The sequence below is a fragment of the Rhinoraja longicauda genome, chromosome 2 (genome assembly GCF_053455715.1).
Source record: "Rhinoraja longicauda isolate Sanriku21f chromosome 2, sRhiLon1.1, whole genome shotgun sequence".
Taxonomy (NCBI): domain Eukaryota; kingdom Metazoa; phylum Chordata; class Chondrichthyes; order Rajiformes; family Arhynchobatidae; genus Rhinoraja; species Rhinoraja longicauda.
This window is the reverse complement of record NC_135954.1, coordinates 106,032,059-106,047,565: the sequence shown is the minus strand read 5'-3', so window position 1 is coordinate 106,047,565 and position 15,507 is coordinate 106,032,059. Positions and strand designations below refer to the sequence as shown.

The window sequence follows — 15,507 nt, the reverse complement described above, 5'->3', positions numbered from 1 at the left end:
GGCAGAGAATTCCACAGATTCACAACTCTCTTTGACTGAAAAAGTTTTTCCTCATCTCAGTTCTAAATGGCCTACCCCTTATTCTTAAACTGTGGCCCCTTGTTCTGGACTCCCTCAACATTGGGAACATGTTTCCTGCCTCTAACGTGTCGAACCCCTTAATAATCTTATACGTTTCGATAAGATCTTCTCTCATCCTTCTAAATTCCAGTGTATACAAGCCTAGTCGCTCCAGTCTTTCAACATATGACAGTCCCGCCATTCCGGGAATTAACCTAGTTTTCCTCCCACACTCCAAAGACGTACAGGTATGTAGGTTGAATTGGCTTGGCAGAAATGTAAAATCGTCCCTAGTGTGCGTAGGGATGACGTTAGTGCGTGGGGATCGCTGGTCGGTGTGGACTCGGTGGGCCGAAGGGCCTGTTTCCGCGCTGTATCTGTAAAACTAAATTAACCGAAACTAAGCTAAGGACAGAAAGTCAGCACTGTCCAACCGGCAGGTGTTCTACTCACCAGCTCTCGTGGGAGAACGGTTTCTTCTTGCCTTAGCACCAACAGACTGACGCTACCACCCATCTTTGTGTTTCTCAGCAGGGTCACCACTTCCTCTTGGATTTTCCCCGTCAAATCGACACCATTCACCTGAAATTGCAAATGCAAGTTAAAAAAAAAATGTTTTTAGACAGGCTACGCAATCTACGGAGCGGCACGGTGGCGCAGCGGTAGAGTTGCTGCCTTACAGCGAATGCAGCGCCGGAGACGCAGGTTCGATCCTGACTACGGGCGCCGTCTGTACGGAGTTTGTACGTTCTCCCCGTGACCTGCGTGGGTTTTCTCCGAGATCTTCGGTTTCCTCCCACACTCCAAAGACGTACAGGTATGCAGGTTAATTGGCTGGGCAAATTAAAAATTGTCCATAGTGGGTGTAGGACAGTGTTAGTGTGCAGGGATCGCTGGGCGGCGCGGACCCGGTGGGCCGAAGGGCCTGTTTCTGCGCTGTATCTCTAAATCTAAAAAAAAAATCTAAATCTACCAGGTTAATAATTTTCCTGGCGAATTTGTCGCACGACACTTGAAAATTTTGTGCGCAATATCTGAGAAGAAACCATTTCTGACATAAATAGAGAAGCAAATTGGGAGCAGGACATCCTAGGAAGTTTTCAATTCCCACGTTTCTACTTCAGTACACATTTCATTAATGACCTGCTGTCCACAAATCAAACACTGACCAGCTGGGAACTCAACAGGCATGATTCCACTGTGTGTGGATCTTTATCTTGTATTGACTACAAGTGAACATCTCATTATCTGATTCACAGTTCACTGTGGTCAATTCACTCTTGAAAATATTGTGGTTAATTTGTCAGGTGAGGGCAATATTTCTTTCTCTCATTCTTTACCACAATGGGAAAATAGACTAAAGTATATATCCGTTGGATAGACACAAAATGCTGGAGTAACTCAGTGGGACAGGCAGCATCTCTGGAGAGAAAGAATGGGTGACGTTTTAGGTCAAGACCCTTCTGCAGCCCCATCCCTTCTCTCCAGAGATGTTGCCTGTCCCGCTGAGTTACTCAAGCATTTTGCGTTTATCTTCGGTGTAAACCAGCATCTGCAGTTCCTGTATATTCGTTAGCTTGCAACAACTCATAATGGGTGAGTTTCGGGCCGAGACCCTTCTTCTGATGGTGAATGAACACTGATCCTGTCACTGATGCTCACATCTGGAGAATGGGTGTTCTGAAGAACTACTGCCTCTGCCAATTGCTTTTGCAAAATTAATAGAGCCTCAGTGATAACACACAAGTCGATGGTATAATTTTTAACCATCAAAAAGCAAAATGACAGTCCAGGCTATCCTTTCTATTGTTCTATCATTGCTTACCTTCAAAACTTTTCAAAACAGTTGTATTTTATTTGCTCACAATGGATGTTATTGCACTGCCTCAGAAAAGCCTCACACGCGATGCCTCAGAAAAGCCACCAGCCTCCACAAAGACTCTTCACACCCCTGCAACAGTCTGTTCGAACTTCTACCATCGGGCAGACGATACAAGGCCTTCTACGCCCGCACCTCCAGACTCAGGAACAGCTTCATCCCCAGGGCCATAGCTGCTATGAACCGGTCCTGCTGAGCCGGATGGTCACATCGCACAGTGAACCGGCACAGATCTACTTGCACTTTATTCTGTTTTAAAACTGTTCATTGGGTTGTTTAAATTAATACTGACTAGCTAATTAATTTATTGCATCGTATGGGAGGCACATTCCCAATCTCGTTGTACCCCTGTACAATGACAATAAAGATATATTGTATTGTATTGTATTGCTGTTTATATTTCAACACAGATCCTACTAACTTTTAAACTTCATGACAACATAAACATGCAACAAAATCCTAAACTATTTAGGAAGACTTTTGCGAATATATAACTGCATTGTAAAAGTTTCCTACAAATCATAAAACACACACACGCATTTATGCTGCAAATTTTAATACTGTTACATATATAGGGCAAAAATGAGTACTTCAATACCACAGGCAACTCTGTCTACACTATTCGTGTTCATTAGCTCCACCTACAGAATGATGAAACATGCTCAAAGCTCTCCTGGGAAGACAGACGGTTTTGAAGTGAAAAGCTGACAATCGATGACTTTCATAGTTGTGTCCACCCACCTCAAGCAGACGATCTCCTGCCTTCAGCCTGCCATCTTGGATGGCTGCACCCTTAGGAAGGATGTTCTTCACATAAATCGGCGCTGAACCACCAACAGGGACATCACGCGATGTGATGCTGAAGCCAAGGCCCTCAGGACCTGACAGAGCAAGGCAGAAATTTTAGTTTGATGTTTTACTGGAGCAGGGATTGAATGATCATTAATAATAGAATAAAACTATAAATTTTAGATGGTGGAACACACAAACTCTCTGAAATTTAAAAAAGACTGCAATTTTTGGCAATGCACATATTTTTTGCATTTGTTGGTACCATTTCTTTAATATGCTAAATGAGAGGAAAGTGCAAAGCACATTGTTAGCCTTCAGGCAAAATTCAATAAAGTTTTAGAACATATGCAGAAAGTTGTTCACTGTTATTGGGATCTGCTTTCGTGTTGTTTCACTGCAAGTGGTTGACTTTTATTTTCAGACTCCGCAAGCACAGGGCTGGGATCACAGCATGCTGCTCGACATTTTTTTTACACTCTACAAATGTCAACAAAGCTGTAAAATATCTCAAGATATCCTTCCAAAAAAAAACAAAAACTGGGAGTTCTGTGATGTGGTGCCACAAGGTTACAGGGACCTTGGAAGTAGATGAGTTGGTGATTAGATAACAAACATGCTCCAAAATATGAACATCGCATACATTTTCAGATATCCAATTAGTTACGTTTGGGGGATAGGGGTAAAGTTTGAAGAAAAAATTAAATAAGTACAATAATCATATATCATATATCATATATATACAGCCGGAAACAAGCCTTTTCGGCCCTCCAAGTCCGTGCCGCCCAGCGATCCCCGCACATTAACACTATCCTACACCCACTAGGGACAATTTTTACATTTGCCCAGCCAATTAACCTACATACCTGTACGTCTTTGGAGTGTGGGAGGAAACCGAAGACCTCGGAGAAAACCCACGCAGGTCACGGGGAGAACGTACAAACTCCTTACAGTGCAGCACCCGCAGTCAGGATCGAACCTGAGTCTCCGGCGCTGCATTCGCTGTAAAGCAGCAACTCTACCGCTGCGCTACCGTGCCGCCCTAAGCTTTGGCTTCTGCCTCTACACCTGTTTTTTTCAGTCAGAAAATAATATCATGTGTGATTATATTGTTTCATTTTCGAGACAATGATTTCGTACTATTTAACTTTCACAACTGTATGGTCAATCTGTTGTATTGTATTGACCGGAAAATAAATAAATGTTAAAAAAAAAAAAAAATTAAAATTATTAATCATAACAATTAGGCAGGGAATAAATCAGAAGAGGAATGTTCCAACGTTTAGTCGAGGCCTAGTTGAGGCAGGGACTATCCCAATGTCTAAGAAACAGTTAGACAGGTACATGGATAGGACAAGTTTGGAGGGATATGGACCAAATGCAGGCAGGTGGGACTAGTGTAGCTGGGACGTGTTGGCTGGTGTAGGTAGGCAAGTTGGGCCGAAGGGCCTGTGTCCATACTGTATCACTCTATGACAGTACAGTTTCCATACTGTATCACTCTTTTGAACAGTACTGTGGCTTATATTAGAGGCATAAACTTCAAAACAGACGTTTTTTGCACGGCTCAACGATCTGAAAGCTATAAAGTTCATAATCTGACCTTTCTATGAGACAAATGAATGACAATTATCTCATGTTGACTGAAACGGATCAGTGACCTTATTCAATTATTAGAATAAATATATATATATATATGAATTTCTGGCAAGATGATTGCTTGCATGAAACACCAACGGGAAACTCAAACCTGGAATGAGTGCAACAATTATAAATGGAGCTCAGCATGTTTTGATCTAAAACATAGTCCTTATTATAGTTTAACGAGCCTGTTAGGAGTGGATATGAGGTATATTGGGAAGGATTTTAAAGCAGGAATTACTATCCACTCAAATTGAAGTCAGTTGCAGATTCTGTTGCAAATGAGCAAGTGTCATTTATTTTAATTTACAAGTATGCTGTTGGCTTTCAATACAGTGTCAGTAGATGAAAAGTATTTTCTCTATCTGGTCACTTCCAGGGCTCTAATGTGACAACTGGACAACGTTAAACTGGACAACGTCACCCCAGCTTGGAGTAATTAAGCTCAAGTCGCCACACGAATGCTGATGCTGAGGAAGGGAATGCTCACACCTACGAAGCAGGTGCTGTTATTTTCCGTTTGGGATCAAGGCGAATGGTCAGAGTAGAGCAGGATTGGAGAAAGGGAGACCAATTTAATAAGCTATTTGTGTGGCAACTTCTAATACGTGTAATTGCTTTACAAGGCACCTTTAATGTATTTTGCCATTACAAAATTGGAACAAGAAAAACAGAATTAAATAGTGACCCACCCGAGACGTTCCAGGGCAGATGAACAGAAACTTGGACAAAGGGGTAGGTTTTGAACTGCGTCTTGGAGAGTGAGGGAGGGGAGGGTGGGGGACGAGGGGGGAGGGAAGAGGGAGTCCATGCACAAGAGCCTTGGACACTGGTGGGTCACAACAAGGCTACAGGGACCTTGAAAGGAGATAAATTGGTGATTAGATAATAAATATGTTGATAATAAATATATGGGGGAGGGAGGGCGAGATGGGAGAGTGTCAGATCTTTCCATGTGGTTTTCGAATCTACCTTGGCCAAATCCAGAATATTAAGTTTACGATCTCTTTAACTATAATCCCAGTCCACAATCTAACCTCTGATAGCGTTCCAGAAAGGCTTAAGGCAAGTTGAAGGAACAGCATCTCTTGTAACTGGGCACATGACAAACTTCAGAGCTCAAAACTGAATGCAGCTACTTCAGGTCATCCGCCATTTCAACTCCGTATTTCTTATTTCCGGCATTTTGCTTCCTTCATCTCGCCTCTTCTGCTATTTCAGATTTCACCTGTACGCCTTCCATTTAAACTTCCTGGAGGCGCCTTTCATTATTTATTCATAATTACCATGTTCTTTCATTTGACACCATTAACATTTGTGACCCGTTGCGTTTTCATAAATTCTCTCGTTTCTAATCAAAGGTTCTCCTACACGAAACATTGGCACTGCTTCTCTCCGCCAATGTCGTATCTGCTGAGTGTTCAAAATCACCTACTCGTAGTCGAGGAACAAGGTCATTTTGTCTCCATCATCACTTGCAGAAAGCAACCAAATGAAAACATGAAACATTCTCACAACTGAACATTCGACCAGCATTCCCACATCAAATCCCACATTATGTGAAGAATCACATTCAATGAGGAGTCACCTCAGGATTTTTTTGGCCTTGTGATTGAAAAACGCAAATAGTTCACTCCCTTCACCTGGAGGCCTGACCCCTGGTCCCTCCCCCCCCCACCCACTGGCCCAAGGGAAGTCTCCACAGGTGATTCCAGTCCGTCCCACCATGGGGTTTCATAGACCAAATTGCAATTATTGTCCGTTTTCCACGTTCTATATATGTTAAACTCTGGAGTATTTATTACAGTCCACCAAATGAAATATCTTGGAATATTCTACCATACCAACGTGATCAAAGGTGAGTTATTGCTGCCCCCTCCCCTGACATCGGTCTGAAGAAGGGTCTCCACCTGAAACGTCACCCATTCCTTCTCTCTTGAGATGCTGCCTGACCCGCTGAGTTACCCCAGCATTTTGTGATACCTTCGATTCGTACCAGCATCTGCAGCTATTTTCCTACACAACTTGCCGCTCCACTGCGATTTCTCCTCAAGGTGTGGCTAACTTTGAAGAAGTTCTCCTCCTCCCTTCGACGAGTGTTTAGCAACATGCTCTCTCACTGCTCTTCCTGTCTCCAGCGACATCCTTCCTTTGTCCCGCCCCCTCCCCTGACATCAGTCTGAAGACGGGTCTCGACCTGAAACGTCGCCCATTCCTTCTCTCCTGGGATGCTGCCTGACCCGCTGAGTTACTCCAGCATTTTGTATCACATTTTGTGATGCCTTCGCTGTGAGACATTCTGTCGACATTGACTGCTGTAGCTGTCTGTATCAGAGCCGCGGATGCCAACCATGGCTGACACTGCAAGAACGAAAATTGCTTTGCTTTATCTTTAATCTCAAGGTGAATCGAAAAGGTTGCAGAACCTTATCAATAAAAGCATATCATACCTTGTAGAATATATTATATTTATTGCTAGCAAGAGCCGGAAGAGGGATAATTAATTTTCTCAGTCCCTTTGGTTCAAACACAAATTATTGGAAATAAGATCTAAAAACAATCCTATATCTCAGTTTAAAGTATTGGATTGTAAGTGGACCACTAATGTCCTTCAAGGAAATAAATCTACTGTTCTTTCCAGGGCTGGGTAATATGTGCCTGCACAACCAATATGACAGACTCTTAATTACCCCCAGAATTCAGGGACTATTAGACATGAGGAAGAAATGCCAACATTGTCAATAATATCAACCTCCTGTGAATCAGTTTGATAAAAAGCTGTTTATTCATCACATCCTTAATGCGCCCACTCGAATTGATCCTTGTCAGCTTTGACGTGTGCAGAATCTAATTGTTTATTCATTCCACAGAAAATCTCTGAGCGTCTTTCAAATTATGCAACAAAGAAACAAAAGCCTCTTCAATACATTGATGGGGAAATAACACACAACTGCAATGTACCTCCCACCCCATGCAGGACACTGTCACTGCACTGAGCAGCTCCCTCAGTGACAGACTCCTTCACCCCAAGTGCGTGAAGGAGAGATATTGGAGGTCCTTCCTTCCCGCTGCTGTGAGACTGCACAACCAGCACTGCTCCCAGCAGACCAGTCAACAGTAACAGTAAATAATGACAATTATCCTTATCTTTATTTTTATTTATAATGAATGATCTCTTGCTATCCACTTTGCTGCTGTAAAAACACTGCAAATTTCCCCGGTGTGGGACAAATAAAGAAATATATTATTATTGTGATTATTACCCATCACTTTCTCACCTTTTCTCAACTGAATATTGAGTCTCTTCCCGACTTTTTTGGTGTTGAAACCTGTGGCAGGGGTGGAGTTCATTCTTTGGGGAGTGGGGTTCTGGCCGGTTGGTGGTTTCGACGCTGCGGTGTGATTATGAGGTAGGTGAGAATAAGAAGCAGTTTGGTCTGCCTCACTGCTTGTCCGAGGCAGCCTCTGTGGGGTCTCGTCCAGATTTGCGTTCATCGCACTCTTTCGATCGTTGCCCTGGGTATCCGCGTGGATACGGTTGGAAAAGCTGGCATTTTTGTCACCAAAAGGGAGTTGTTCGTACTGCTCTTTGTGTGTTGCAGGGACCACGTGGAACCAAATAACATGTGAACGCATGGCCTGGCGGAACATTTGTTGCGCTCTAGATTTAGGAAAGATGGAGACGTTAACAAATTAATGCCATCAGTCTTCACAGAGATTATTAACATAATTACAATCTTTAATTACATAGCATGAAAGGCTTTTTATGCAAATGCACCAAATCGCTAAATATTAAATTGATTGAAATTTTATTTACATCGCTGACATTTAATATTTATGTACGCCGAGAGATTACCAGTTAGGCGCTTTTTTAAAAGAGAAATGAAATGATGTGGAAAAACAAAAACTCGGTGCATTTACCCAAACTCATGAATTTCTATGAGGGCATGCAGCGTAGGTTTACTAGGTTAATTCCCGGAATGGCGGGACTATCATATGTTGAAAGACTGGAGCGACTAGGCTTGTATACACTGGAATTTAGAAGGATGAGAGGAGATCTTATCGAAACGTATAAGATTATTAAGGGGTTGGACACGTTAGAGGCAGGAAACATGTTCCCAATGTTGGGGGAGTCCAGAACCAGGGGCCACAGTTTAAGAATAAGGGGTAGGCCATTTAGAACTGAGATGAGGAAAAACTTTTTCAGTCAGAGAGTTATAAATCTGTGGAATTCTCTGCCTCAGAAGGCAGTGGAGGCCAATTCTCTGAATGCATTCAAGCGAGAGCTAGATAGAGCTCTTAAGGATAGCGGAGTCAGGGGGGTATGGGGAGAAGGCAGGAACGGGGTACTGATTGAGAATGATCAGCCATGATCGCATTGAATTACGGTGCTGGCTCGAAGGGCCGAATGGCCTCCTCCTGCACCTATTGTGTATTGTCTATTGTCAACGATTTATAAGGTGCAGATCTATCTACCCTAAGAATACATCATGCAGATAGATACGTACTGTTCAAATCGGATATTTCGCAAATCACCACCATTTATTTTGACGATGCAATCATTCTCATTAAACAATTTTTCCCGCTCAGCTTTGCCACCTTTCTCCAGGCGCTTGACCAATAACCCCAGTGTCCTGCAAGAAAAAGGTCACAGCTCTTCACTAAGTACTTGAATGCACAATGCATAACACACAATGTAAAATTCTCTCCAGTTACAGCAATGTCGCAGCAATTCCATTCAGCTTGCCTTTCGAAAACCAAGTAACGGTCACAGAGACTGATTGAGTCCAACGTGACTCAAATTCCATCTCACCCCATGACAGGGCGGCACGGTGGCGCAGCGGTAGAGTGCCAGAGACCCGGGTTCGATCCTGACTCTGGGTGCTTGTCTGCACCGAGTTTGTCCGTTCTCCCCATGACCTGCATGGGTTTTCCCCGTGGGATTTCCGGTTTCCACCCACACTCCAAAGACATACTGGTTTGGAGGTTAATTGGTTTGGTACAGGTGTAAATTGGCCCTAGTGTGTGCATGATAACGTTAGTGTGCGGAGGTTGCCGGTCGACCCGGACTTGGTGGGCTGAAGGGCCTGTTTCAGTGCTGTATCCAAATAAAGAATACTGATACCATTAAAAGCATCAATTACAAAACGAAATATACATTTTGCATGTGCTCGAAAAATGCTGACGCTGCACTAAAAATCTTGGAATCATCTTAGATCAAACCCTCTCCTTCGACAAACACATCAAACACATCACAAAGACAGCCTTCTTCCACCTCAAAAACATTGCCCGTCTCCGTCCATCCCTCTCCTCCACAGCTGCAGAAACCCTCATCCACGCCTTCATCACCTCCCGTCTGGACTACTGCAACAGCCTCCTCTATGGCGCACCCTCAAAAATCATCAGTAAACTTCAATACATTCAAAACTCCGCTGCCCGTCTACTCACCCACACCCCGATCCGTGACCATATCACTCCCGTCCTTTACAAACTCCACTGGCTCCCCATCCCCCAGAGAATCCAGTACAAAATCCTCCTCATGACCTACAAAGCCCTCCATAACCTGGCCCCATCCTACCTGACTGACCTCCTCCACAGGCACACTCCCACCTGCACCCTCCGCTCTGCTGCTGCTAACCTCCTGCCCCCCCCCCCCCCCCCATCCGGACCAAACTCAGATCCTGGGGGGGACAGGGCTTTCTCCATCGCTGCTCCCACCCTATGGAACTCACTACCCCAAACCGTCAGAGACTCCTCCTCACTCACCACATTCAAAACATCACTGAAGTCTCACCTGTTCAGTACTGCCTTCAACCACCGAAGGTCACCTCACCCTCTGTCTCCTTTCTCTGTTTGTTTACTTATTTATCTATTTATTCACTTCCCTATGTTCTTTAAATCCCTGTAAAGCATCTTTGAGTGTATGAAAAGCGCTATATAAATGTAATGCATTATTATTATTATTATTAAAGTGGCAATATTACCATTTTTGCAAAAACACCACCAAAAGTTAAACATAAACTATTCTGTTTGGTCTACAGAGCTGCAGAGATGCTAGCTGTTCCTCTGAGTTACTCCAGCATTTTGTGTCTATCTTCGGTGTGAACCAGCATCTGCAATTCCTTCCTACAAATCCACTGCAAAATCTCCTCAAGGTGTGCCTACTCTCCGACGAGAGTTCTGCAACATCCTCTCTCGTTGCTCCCCCTCTGTGTTTCCTCGTGCTCTCCAGCTCGTTTTCACACCTTACACTTCCTTATCTCTGTGTCTCCCTCTCCCCTGATCTCAGCCTGAAGAAGGGTCTCGACCCAAAACATCACCCATTCCTTCTCTCCAGAGATGCTGCCTGTTACGCTGAGTTGTTCCAGCATTTTTTGTCCATCTGCAGATAATTATTGTTGGTTGACAGCTTAGTTAAGTTTGGAATTTAAAGCCAAATTGGTTAAAAACATTGCAGTCCTTCCTATCACCTATATATCTATATATATATACTAAAACTCTTGTTTGTTTGTTCCTGAACTACAGCCAAAACGGCACACGATAGCGCGACAATTTTAGGCCCACCTTACTCACCGTCGTCCCTTTGGTGCTAATGGAAGAAGTTTCATTGAAATTGGTGTTATATTTTTTAAGTTATTCACAATTTAAAAGTTTAAATCTATCTCCTAGGAAGGGAGGGGGGGAGGGAGGAGGAGGTTAAGGGGGATTGAGGGAGATGGAATGGGAGGGGAAGGGGAGGGGGAGGGGGAGGGGGTGGGGGAGGGGGAGGGGGAGGGGGAGGGGGAGGGGGAGGGGGAGGGGGAGGGGGAGGGGGAGAGGGAGGAGAGCGGGAGGGGAGGAGGGAGGGGGAGGGAGGGGAAGGAGGGAGGGAGGGGCGAGGGGGAGGGGGGGAGGAGGGGAAGGGAAGGGGTGGAGGGAGGGGGAGGAGGGAGGGGGGAAGAGGGGAGGAGGGGGAGGGGAGGAAGGGAGAGGGGAGGGGGGAAAGGAGGGGGAAGGGGGGAGAGGAGAGAGGGAGGGGGGGAGGAGAGGGTGCTGCACCAATGCAGGAGAGGTTTGGGCCCAACGGGTCCACTTGGTCTAGTATATTACTAAAACTCTCATCTTGTTTGTTTGCTCCCTGTGTTCCCTATGCCTCTTCCTCTGTGGGTGCCTTTATTATCCACAACTAAACGGTACACGACCTGCACAATTTTAGGTCCACCTTACTCACCATTGTCCCGGGGACCACATTCATACAGGTTTCATTCAAATTGCTCTTATATTTTTCAAGTTAGAGAGATTTATTTGTCAACTTACAGAGAACTTAAAGTTAAAATTACCTGATGCTTGCCGTCTGCAGCGTGTGACGTCACAACGGGACCCGCCCGAGTGACCACCAATGAGGGGGGGGGGGGACGGGACCAGAGTGACGAGCCGTTGGGTCCCGTTCATTTAATACTTACATGTGTGTGTACCCTTCTTATCCACAATAAAACCCTACATGACCCCCAGAATTTTAGACCCACCTTACTCACCTTTGTCCTGGGGACCCTTTCATCCAAATCCGTGTTATATTTTTAAAGTTAGAGAGATTTTAAAGTTTAAAAGTTACCTAAAAAAACCCCGATTTCTTGCCGTGTTCAGCGTGTGATGGTACAATGGGACCTGTCCGAGTGACGGCCAATGGGGGGGGGGGGCTCAGGATGTCCGCCGGGGAGCGGGACCCACCAGAGTGACGTCCCACTTGGGGGCAGCGCCACCCATTTAAAAAGACTCTTTTAAAATGTTACTTTCATCCAGCTCGACGCCCAATTAGTCTGGGTCCCACTTTGGGGGGGGGGGAGGAGGGGGAAGGGGGGGGAGAGGGGGGGAGGGGGAAGGGGGGGGAGAGGGAGGGGAGGGGGAGAGGGGGGGAGGGGGAGAGGGGGGCGCTGCCCCTGCTCTTCCCGCTGAAATGAACTGCCGTCTCCTTCCAGCTGCCTTTTACTGAGCCTGAGCTGTTTAGCTCCCGCTTGTGCTGCTGCTGCTGAACCGATTTATTTTACAGATAAAATTTATTTGGCGGGTGGAGTTGGAGGGGAAGGGAGTGGGGGGGGGAGGGCGTGGGGGGGGGGGGGGGAGGGAGTGGGGGTGGAGCGGAGGGGGGGAGTGGGGGGTGGAGTGTAGGTGGGGGTGGGAAGGGGAGGGGGGGGTGGGGGAGAAGTGGGGGAGGGGAGGGCGAAGTGGGGGTGGGGAGGGGGAGTGGGGAGGGTGTGGGGGGAGGGGGAGGGGGGAGGGGGAGTGGGGGGGGTGGGGGTGGTGAGTGGAGGTAGGGGGAGGGGAGGGGGAGTGGGGGGGAGGGGAGGGAGCGGAGGGGGGAGTGGGGGTGGAGGTGGTGTGGGGGGGAGGGTGCTAGACCAATGCAGGAGAGGTTTGGGGGAGGTTTCAGAGGGGGTTGAGGGGAGGGATGGAGTGGGTGAGAGGGCAGGGCAGGAGGGGGGGATAAAAGGGGTTTAGGGGGTGAGTGGGGGGGGGGGGGGTGAGTTGGGGAGAGGAGGGTGCTAGACTGAGACAGGAGAGGCTTTAGGTCCATGGCTCGCTCTGGCTGCAGCGCTGGCGGCATGGGGGCCGACGTGAGTGGCACCCTCTCCCCTTCCCTGTCCCCCCTCGCCCGCCCAGAGCCCCAGGGGACACTCCCCGCCAGGCAACGGGCTTGGTCAGTTGGAGAGGGTTGCCGGGCCCCGCAGGATCGTCAGGTGGGGAGGGCTGCCGCAGGAGCGATTTGGACCCAAGGTCTATTACAAAATTAAATCTAAAAGCAGAGGACAGCAGAATTTCCAGTCTACTCCCTGTGAGGACTAGCGTCACAAAGAACTAATGGAATACACGAGTTATTTGATTAAGTCAAACTCCAAGCCCATGGCACTCAACCTCAGCTCGTACATAATAATAGTATTTAAGCATCAGTGTTGTTGGAGGTATTGATTTTAATTAAATTGAGATCCCAACTGCTTGTAACGGTGTTCATAAAAGATCCAAGAGCATTGTTAGAATACTAGACCAAGTGGACCCGCTGGGCCCAAACCTCTCCTGCAATGGTGCAGCACCCTCTCCTCTGCCCCCCCCCTCTCTCCCCTCCCCTCCCCCCCCCCACCCCTCCCCCTCCCCTTCCCCTCCCCTCCCCATTCCATCCCCCTCAACCCCCCACCCGCCTCCCTCCCTCCCCCCCTCCCTCGGAGATAGATTTAAACTTTAAAATGTGAATAACTTAAAAAATATAAACCGATTTCAATGAAACCTCTTCCATTAGCACCAAAGGGACGACGGTGAGTAAAGTGGGCCTAAAATTGGCGCGCTATCGTGTACCGTTTTGGCTGTAGTTCAGGAACAAACAAACAAACAAGAGTTTTAGTACATAGATTAGAGCTTCTTCTGGTGTTCATCTAACATTCCTTCCTCAAATACCCTCATAAATGGGTCAACTAGCTAGGCATTTCAGTTGTTCTTTCATTAAGTTTAGTTCAGTGATACAGCAAGGATACCGGCCCTTCGGCCCACCTAGTCCACGCTCACCATCGTTTACCCATTCCTACTGGTTCTATGTTATCCCATTTTCTCATCCACTCCCTACACACCAGGGGCAATTTACAGAAGCCAATCAACCTACAAACCTGCAAGTCTTTGGGATGCGGGATGAAACCGGATCCACACCGTCACAGGGAGAACGTGCAAACTCCATAAAGACAACACCCGACTCAAGACCGATCACGGATTTCTGTACAAAGTTGGCATGAGTGAGCCTGTTTCTGTGCTGTGACCATTTAACGATTCTGTGCAAGTAGGAAGACTCAACAGAGTCCAATGCAAGAAACGGGCGGCACGGTGGTGCAGCGGTAGAGTTGGTGCCTTACAGTGAATGCAACGCTGGAGACTCAAGTGTGATCCTGACTACAGGTGCTGTCTGTACGGAGTTTGCATGTTCTCCCCGTGACCTGCGTGGGTTTTCTCCGAGATCTTCGGTTTCGTCCCACACTCCAAAGACGTACAGGTATGTAGGTTAATTGACTGGGTAAATGTAAAAATTGTCCCTAGTGTGTGTAGGATAGTGTTAACGTGCGGGGATCGCTGGGCGGCACGGACTCGGTGGGCCGAAGGGCCTGTTTCCGCGCTGTATCTCTAAAATCTAAAAAAAATCTAAAGGGAGTAGGGCTTTCATTCTGAAAAGCTAAGACTTTATTTCTAGCGAAGGTAGACGTAAAATGCTGGAGTAACTCAGCGGGTCAGACGGCATCTCTGGAGAAAAGGAATAGGTGACGTTTCAGGTCTGAAGAAGAGTCTCGACCCAAAACGTCACCTATTCCTTTTCTCCAGAGATGTTGGCTGAGTTAATCTAGCTTTTCATGCCTGTCTTCGATTTAAACCAGCATCAGCAGTTCCTTCCTGAACTTTATTTCTAGCACCTTCTTACTGAATAATTGCAATTCCACAGGGCATGTAGCATAGATGGCACAATGACCTAATCCTTTAATTGAGTTGATATTTACTACCCTGTAAAATTACTTTAAACAAGTGCAGCTAGTGTTTCAGCTTAATTAGTATAAACTATATCGAGTCACTTTTAACAATTCACACAAATTATTTCTGCTGACAGCAGTTAGTGTCAGGAAATTGAAACATTTAAAAAAAAAAAAAGGATTGGAATTGCCCGAGGTTGATGCAAGGCTTGAAAAGTGCGAGCCACATAAATTAGTTAACATGAGTTACTCCAGCATTTTGTGAATAAATACCTTCGATTTGTATCAGCATCTGCAGTTATTTTCTTATACCACATAAATTAACTGCCTATCCAAAGTAAAAGTGACTTCAGTTCATCTTCATAAATGATGACACGAGGTAAATAGTGCTATACGTGATAAGGGCACTCCAGTGAATTATTACAAGCTGGGACTGTAGCAATACTTGGGATGTTTCACACAGCTGGATGTAGCACTGCATTTGTACACATCACTGCCAGTTTAATCCACCTCAGTACCTCATGGCTATCAATTCAGGGGCTGTCAAGTGCAATTTAAAGAATGGCGATGCTGTAAGAAATTGCAAGTGAACCAGCTACAGTCACGCGCGCCTTGCTCCTAAGTGCTGGCTATGATGTCTTTCGGCACTTGATTAGCACATCTGCT

At 46.2% G+C, this 15,507-nt stretch overlaps 1 protein-coding gene across 7 annotated transcripts in view; it reads right to left on the bottom strand.

The window, feature by feature from the left end:
- Window positions 1-15,507, bottom strand: part of pard3aa (par-3 family cell polarity regulator alpha, a) — a 946,605-nt gene that overhangs the window by 407,632 nt on the left and 523,466 nt on the right. For all 7 annotated transcript variants that reach the window (XM_078425377.1, XM_078425422.1, XM_078425385.1 and 4 more), the window contains 4 exons: window positions 8,878-9,003; window positions 7,648-8,030; window positions 2,681-2,820; window positions 514-642 (listed from right to left, as the gene is read on the bottom strand). In XM_078425377.1, coding sequence (XP_078281503.1) covers window positions 514-642; window positions 2,681-2,820; window positions 7,648-8,030; window positions 8,878-9,003 — 778 coding nt within the window. The remainder of the gene's footprint in view (window positions 1-513; window positions 643-2,680; window positions 2,821-7,647; window positions 8,031-8,877; window positions 9,004-15,507) is intronic.